We start from the raw sequence: 7,739 nt of genomic DNA, 5'->3' as shown, positions 1-7,739 counted from the left end.
AAAGAAAGAAAGAAAAGGTAAAGATGGCTTTGAGATCTCATCTTTGTGCTTGGCTGAGCTTATCTGAGGTTGTCTATGTGCCTGCCTGTTGATACCGGTTGGGACCCCAGTAGCTGTGCCTAAGTTTAGGTAGAAGTTTATGGTAGAATTTTACCAAAACCACCCAACTTTTCTGCTGCAGACGTCATGAACAGCTTTTCTCAGCTCTCATTTTCACTAACCCAAACTTGGGGGTTCTTTTCTTACCCCCTTCTTATTCAATTCTCTTCCTTCAAACTCAGTTGCCCACTCCTAACTTTTCAAAATAAACATTAGACCCAATCCCAGTCACCCACAACCAGGACCAGGATACACTGCAGTCACTGGTCATTTTTAGAGCATATCCAATCTAGAACCCATCCACTTAGGGATCTCAGCCCTGCTACTCCAGTCTTCCAGCAGAGAACTTAAGACATGTTAGCCAAAAGCTCTACAAAGGCCTCTCATACAAGCATGCATTTCAGCTGGGTTGGCCCTTTATGCCCAGGCAACCTGCATACCATATCCTGTAACTCTTGTATCTTCCAAAACAGCAATCCAGTGTAGTACTCAGCACAAAACACTCTGCTTAATCTTCAACATCCACTAATCTTTGGAGTGACTTAAGTCTCGCAGACTGCAACTTTCCTAAGAAAACTTTTTTTTTTTTTTTTTTTGGTTTTTCGAGACAGGGTTTCTCTGTGTATCCTAGACTGTCCTGGACTCACTTTTGTAGACCAGGCTGGCCTCAAACTCACAGCGATCCCGCCTGCCTCTGCCTCCCAAGTGCTGGGATTAAAGGCGTGCGCCACCACACCCAGCAGGAAAACATTCTTAACTCCACACCTATGGTAAATGTTAATCAAATGAATACATGCAAAGCACCTAGATTACTGCCTGGCACATAAACTGCACTTCAAACAATTATTGGTTTTATAGTCAAGGACAATTCAGATACAGCTAGTTGGAACTGAAATCTAAATTCCATTTTTTCAAATGTAAATTCCACACAGCATCTTGACAATACAATTCCAGTGGCCTACATGGAAAAAAACAAACAAACAGAAGTGCAGGCTAACTTGTAAAATTAAAGTATTTTATTGTGTGATATCACATAATAGACCATATTTAAAACTAACCCCACAGGAAATGGGTCAAAAACAGCAGTATTCATTCAAGTATTCATTTGAAATCAAGGAAGATGGCTTTGACTTGAGTTTTCAAATATAATTTTGCACTGATTAGAATTAACATGTTCTCTTAAACTTCTGTACTGAACCACAAATAACTTAAGTAGAGATTATTCACTGGTATTAGAGCTGAAAAAAGCTTGCAAACTTTCCATTCATTTCCTGTCTTGCTGTTTCATCCGCCCCAGTCCATCGCCTTGCTCAACTCCTCTCATCTTCTACGTCATTTCCAGGGGAGTCTTGAGGGAAACATGTCTGTTTCCCCAACTCCCCCAAATCCATTCCATCGTTTTGAAATGTCTCTTTTTGGCATAATAAATATACTAGTAGGACTTTGAAAACCTAAATTCTGGCCTCCTTATACCATCATGAACTACAGACAATTCAGTCGTACGTTCTTTATAGACATCCATTTTAACTACAGGAATTTGTATTTGCTTGGTCCTTTGTCATTTATCTTCATTGTTATCCTGGCATAAGGCAGCATTATAGTTTTAAAGAAATTCAATTCCGGGGAGGTCAAACAATACAGCCAAGAAGCCACACACTCCTATTACTGGAGTGTTCTATGCTCCTTTAAGTGAATGAATCAGGAATTTCCCAGGTCCCTTCAGGGATTTTTTTTTTTTTTTGGGTTTTGGTTTGATTTGTTTTTTCCAGATACAGTTTCTATGTGTAGTCTTGGCTGTCCTGGACTCACCTGGTAGACCAGGCTGGCCTCGAACTCAAGAAATCTGCCTGCCTGTGCTGGAGATTTATATTATACTTTTACTAGGTATTTTTTCTCCTAGAATGAAAACAGGTATAAACATTTGATCATCAAATGTGGATCCTTTTACCTTTTCATTACATATCTCTCTCATTCCTAAACTAGAGATTATTTATTCAAATGGTTTTAAGTACTGCCTGTCTTTCGAAAAGCTTTTGAAGTTATCTACTTTTATTTGTCAAAAGAAATAGCATGTTACAGATAACACTAATTCTTCTAAAAAGTATTTCACATTTAAAATCAATTTAAAACAATTTTTTTAAAAACCTCATGGATTCTTATTCTCCGGAGTGGTAATGTGTATTTTCCTACTTTTGTATTCAGCTTCCTCTTTCTTCACTTGGGAGACACAGTCACTATGTCTCAGTGCTGAGCATCACTTTCCCTAACAAAATGCAGTCTTACCTGAGTTAGGAGGGCTCTGGCTTTCAGTGTCTCCTACAAGGAACACACCATCCTAAACTGAAAAGGGAAACTTAGTACTGAATTTTTGGGCCACATGATCAATATAAAAGCTGATGTGTGTCAAATGATACATTACTGTTCTCATTTGTAATAAATTTATACATGCGATTAGTCATGCTGACATATACCCAGGAACTACACATACTTAAGATTTTAAAACAAACAAAAAAACCCAACACATTTTGTGAACAATCCTGAAGAGGTCAAAGAGCTCTCAAAGTAGGGACCTTCAACTCACAGTAACTTGTATAATTTAATATACTAAAAACAAGGACACAGGCGTGGGAGTACACAAGGAGGTTGTTTTGCGATTTCTTCATGTTGATTGTATTGCTTTCTTGTCTTTAGGAGGTATGATTTTGACTTCAAAAGTAACAAAATATTTGAGAAGGGAATTCACATCCTTCAATTCTAAATGGTACTCTTGGGCGATTTTCTCAGCAGTCCATGTTCCAGGAGAAAGTTTATGGTCATTGAGAAGGGTCAATGCTTCTACAACAGTAATTTTGCCTTTGGGAATGTTCATGATATTTTTATCAATATGTCGTCCTACTGGCAGTCTGAATTCCTTTGGGTCTTGTTGTGGTTCAGCATCTTTTACCTAATACCAAAAAAAGGGCTTCAGGATGAAAGATTTACACCTTCCATTAAGTCTATACAGTTTCTTTTCAAAGAATCATGTACATACTGCCCCAAACTGTGTTTTCTCACTGCAGCTGTTTTTTTTTTCCTAACTATAGTTTGCCATAACTAAGAAATCCCCTATAAAATTGTAACTGAACTCAGACCGTTTACTCACCCGCACTGAGCATTACTGATAGAAAAAATTAGATCCGAAATGCTCTAAAATCCAAAGCTTCTGAACTCCACCATGATGCCCCACGTAGAAAATCCCACATCTAACTTCCTACGATGGTCAGCAGCACAAACGCAGGTGCACTAGGGACCACCCATCAACCTGCCTTCAAGTTTTTAAAGTTGTGAATATGAAATACAAATGAATTTTATAATTAAAATTGGAGCCTACACAAAGATGCTTCATAACACACACACACACACACACACACACACACACACACGTAAAATAAGGAGAATCGATTATATTAACAGGACAGCGGTCCCAGAAGAGCAGCACTCTACAGCAGTGTAACGGCCTGCTGAAGCCTGTGTCCCAGCCTCCCTCACTGATGAACTCTTACCCGACATGGAAGAATATATCTTTTCCTCTCCACCCTGCTTCTGGTCAGTTTTATCACAGCAACAGAAGGCACAAACATGTGTAGCATGTGCATGCACAGTCATACATTTACAATTATATTTTTCGAGACTTGGTCTATGCATCCTAGGTACCCACAGGCAGGTGACCTCTGCGAGTTCCTATCTGGCCTCAAGCCTAGTCTTTGTGCTTATTACCTAAGCTGTCCAAGCACCTCCCTAGTCTCTTCATTTTCAACTACATCTGCATTACATCTGCACTCTTCCCCGATTTCTTCACCCCCTCCTCCACTGTCCCTTCTCTCCAATGATTCTCCAAAGCCCGCCTGATAAAGCCACAATTCCTTGGCTGTACTCTCCTGATGCAGCAGCTGCCATCCACACCCGCCCTTCACCCTCCCCTAAGCTCGTGCACTCCAACAGGCCTCCAAAGCACCACGCACCCCACCTGCCTAGTCCCACTCATCTCTACTTTCACTTCCTAAATATCAACGTGTTTCTCATCTTCCAAACCTAGGTGGGTCCACTGTCCACTCCATACACAAAGACCTTCCTTCCCACTCAGTATTTCCTATTAATAGCTTGACACCAAACAAACAAGACAATAATTGAGCATCCTATTAGTAAAAAGGCAGAAAAAACTATAAATTCCACATAAGCATAAAATATTAAGAAAACAAGAAACTGAGAAACTAATTCCTAGCAGAAATAATGACAAGTAATGTGGGTAGCTACAAAGTAAAAAATGACTCATTTCCACATACATTAAAATGAAGGGAGGAAAAACTTCGTAGTAACAACTTTCTCTCTTCTTCAAAGACTCAATAATTAAAAGATGCTAATCTTTTTCCTAGTTGATCTATGAATCCTAGTCTAAGTGTAATCTAATCTAAACAAGGCTAACTAAAGACACTGCAATCTAATTTCCAAGTTCATTTATATAAAAAAAATTATATGAGAAGTGAGCTTTTTTAGGTCATCACGGTCACCAGGGTGTATTATAATGCTCTATTAATTGAGAGAGTATGGGCCTAGTGGTAAGAAACAAAAACAAACAGCACTAATAAGTCTATAAGAAGTAAGAGGGGAATTATTAAATAATTACATATTTAGGTGACTGGCTCTACTTGAAGAGGTTAAACTGATCTCTTCTATACTCTAAACATCAAGTTAATATCAAGTAAATCTTTACATAAAAGTCACAAAAAATACATGCTCAGCATAAATGAGAAGCCATATTTCCAAGTAAAATATACTTAAAAATAACATAATATAGCCATCAGTGTCTTTTCTTAATGTGAGAATCTGGTGATAACTGAATCCTACAGTCACTACTAAATTACAAGTATTAAGTAACTAGTTGTACAGTCTTTCGCTTACCATTAGACAATACAAAAAATTTAGAATACAGAAAAAATATTATTTGAGAGCTGTGGCTGGCACTTCCTCATCTTTTAATACAATTCTTCAACTCCCAGATTCCAACTTCAATTCACACCCGAGGCCCATGTTTGGCTGTCACTTGTCAGAAGCAAGACCTCCCCGTCCGAGGGCTGTAATTACACCATACACCAACTGTTCTTCTGAATAATGTCTGTGGCCCCAATAGATCATGGGCCTCAGAAAATAAAACCAACGTCTATTTTGCTCACTACACATAAACACTTACACCTGACACATGTGAGATGCCCATCACTCCAGCACACTATATTAACTTACATATAGTATTACATATCCTGTCAGGATATATCCTCAAAAACACAAACATGTCCCACACGCCCCCAAACACTGATGCTGTCATTAAGGTAGGGAGGGGCATTCAAACGATCCCTTCACAGGTCTTTTCAGTATTCCCAGGAGCCCAGCCACGCTCTGCTCTACACTGGCGCTCCTCCCCACATACACACACGCTGCACTTTTCACACTCCAGTATTTCGCCCCTTGCCCTCTTTCTCCAGATCACTTCCTTAGACCTCCACACTAAACTGCTGACTGAATTAAAGCACACATTACCGGCAAGGAAGGCACTGGATCTTTGGAATCGACATATACGTCTTTTAGTAATGACAACAGCTTGTTGTCCTTTCTAGAAATTTCTTCTTTGATTTCTGGATGCTCTAAGGAAAGAAAAAGAGGTCATAATACTGTGTTTGTTTTTAAAGACAGTTTCTCTAAAATCTCAAACATGTATGACAACGTTAAAACAATCTTCTGGACCACTAAGGGAACCACGAGGGCGAGGTTCTGCATCCTGCGCAGAGCCCTGGAGAGCCCGCGTTGCCTGGAGCTCCGGGATTGCAGCCGCCACCACCGGAGCCCGCCCGGGGACGACCTCAATGTCACCGGAGGCCTAGGAGGAGCCCGCACTCACGACTGAGCTGCTCGCGCAGGGCGCTGTAGGTGGACGGGTGCTTGGGAGCCGTGGAGGGCTTTATCTTGCTGATCTCCCGCTCCGCTCGGTTCTCCAAGTTGAAATTCCTCAAGGCGCGGGTCACGCGAGCCCCCATCTCTACATCATGATGCCCTTAGTTCACCACGCACGTGTGGAAGAGCCGGCGCGGGTGACCTCTGTGCGCACGGAGCATGCGCACGTCATGCGGGGGTCAGGCGCCGGGAAACCGCGGAGGGCGCGCTGGTCGCCCCCTGGCGGCCGGGAGGACGCACGCCGGGCTCCGCTTCCTGCCTCACGGTAGAGTGCACCGACACCTGTGGGCGCCGCCAGGGACGCCGCGCGCGCAAACACCGCCACCCTCTCTAAGAGGTTACAGCCGCCCACGTGACTTCAGGGTTGCAAAGTCTCAGATGGACAAAGTCCGGGGTGGCAATCTTCCTTCGCCTGCAGAGGGGAGTGCGGAAGGTCAAGGTTCTGAATTTACCTGCATACTTTTGAGGAATGAAAATAAGGAATATTTGTTTTCAGCCACTCTTCCATTTTGACAGCTCTTATTCTCCTGCCCCTTGCTTAGTGCATTTCTGAACCATAGTGTTTTAATACTCTTCCACTATCTTTACATATTATTCCCTGGTCACTTTGTCCCTAATTCTATGAATTTTAGGCTGTCCTTCCCTTCTCTTTTCCATAATACTAATTTGACTCCTCCATAAGCACCACATCAACCTGCTCTTTCTTGTCGCATTTGCCAGCTCTGCTGCCTCTCTGTCTCAGTAATCTTGATAGATCCTGGTTTAACTTTTGCTTTAACAATGCATTAGGAAATAAGTAAACATTACATATTCTTTCTCCCTTTTTCCCTCTTCTTCCACGCCCTTCGTTTCGTCCTTCCTTTTCATTTCCGAAGGGATTCCTCTGATACTAATTTTATTTAAGATTATTTGGAAATCTTGTAATTGACTCATACACTTCTAAAGACCACCAACAAGAAAGAAGTTTCCAAATTAATAATATTTCTCCCAGACCGCAGTTGCAAAATCTATTCGAGTTCTTAGCCTGCTCGATTAGGTGAAATAGATTGGTTGTGTCTAACCAATTTAAAGCAAAAATTGGTTAATGACTGTTATTAATTAGACTGCACCATCATAGACGAAAACACTAGAGGGGTAAAGGTCTCACTGTTGCTTATGAAACATTTCTCTGGTGACTACTATGCAGAAAATATTGGTTCAGACAGAGGAACTAAAACTGTGTTCTCTGAGTTAATTTGTTAGTTGTCCAGAAGGTGGCAGGCTGCTCCAAGATTTCCATCTGAGAGCTTTTAAAGAAGCTGATAGTTCCGTGAAATTTTTAAAACCAATTTCTCTGGGTGCCAAGAAGTGTTCCTTGGCTTCATCAAGTCTGTTGTGTGCTTCCTTCTGTCAGAGGTCTAGGGGAGGGGAATAGGATGGAAGAGGGAGGGAGGGTGAGAACAGGAAGATAAAGCAAGCAGATAACAATCAGCATGTCACCTGAATAAATTATAATAAATGTTTTTTTATAAAAGAAAACAAAACCAAAAAGCACTATAGCAGCGATTCCCCTTGCTGCCTGTTGAAGTAGCCCAAAAGCGAAACTCTCCCTTTCGTGTGACTCCACCAAACTCAGGACAGCATGAAAGTAACCTCACACAGGAGTTTCATGGGAGTCC

General features: G+C 41.3%; 1 protein-coding gene across 1 annotated transcript; it reads right to left on the bottom strand.

The window, feature by feature from the left end:
• Positions 1 to 1,093: 1,093 nt before the first annotated feature.
• Positions 1,094 to 6,250, bottom strand: NDUFAF4 (NADH:ubiquinone oxidoreductase complex assembly factor 4). The gene is made up of 3 exons (XM_084785816.1): positions 6,029 to 6,250; positions 5,671 to 5,774; positions 1,094 to 3,043 (listed from the first exon to the last, which is right to left on the bottom strand). Exons 1-3 carry the CDS (start codon positions 6,162 to 6,164, stop codon positions 2,759 to 2,761), a joined length of 525 nt encoding a protein of 174 aa, XP_084641942.1. The 5' UTR covers positions 6,165 to 6,250; the 3' UTR covers positions 1,094 to 2,758.
• Positions 6,251 to 7,739: the final 1,489 nt, after the last annotated feature.

Source organism: Acomys minous, assembly GCF_964271855.1.
Source record: "Acomys minous genome assembly, chromosome: 1".
Taxonomy (NCBI): domain Eukaryota; kingdom Metazoa; phylum Chordata; class Mammalia; order Rodentia; family Muridae; genus Acomys; species Acomys minous.
The sequence above is the reverse complement of the archived record's forward strand: the minus strand, read 5'-3'. Positions and strand labels throughout refer to the sequence as shown.

Excerpts from the sequence above, each read along its gene's own strand:
- NDUFAF4 (XM_084785816.1), bottom strand. The coding sequence starts at position 6,164 with ATGGGGGCTCGCGTGACCCGCGCCTTGAGGAATTTCAACTTGGAGAAC. Across the intron at positions 5,775-6,028 it reads CCTGCGCGAGCAGCTCAGTC|AGCATCCAGAAATCAAAGAA; the intron begins GTGAGTGCGGGC and ends TTCTTTCCTTAG. Across the intron at positions 3,044-5,670 it reads ATCCAGTGCCTTCCTTGCCG|GTAAAAGATGCTGAACCACA; the intron begins GTAATGTGTGCT and ends TTTTGGTATTAG.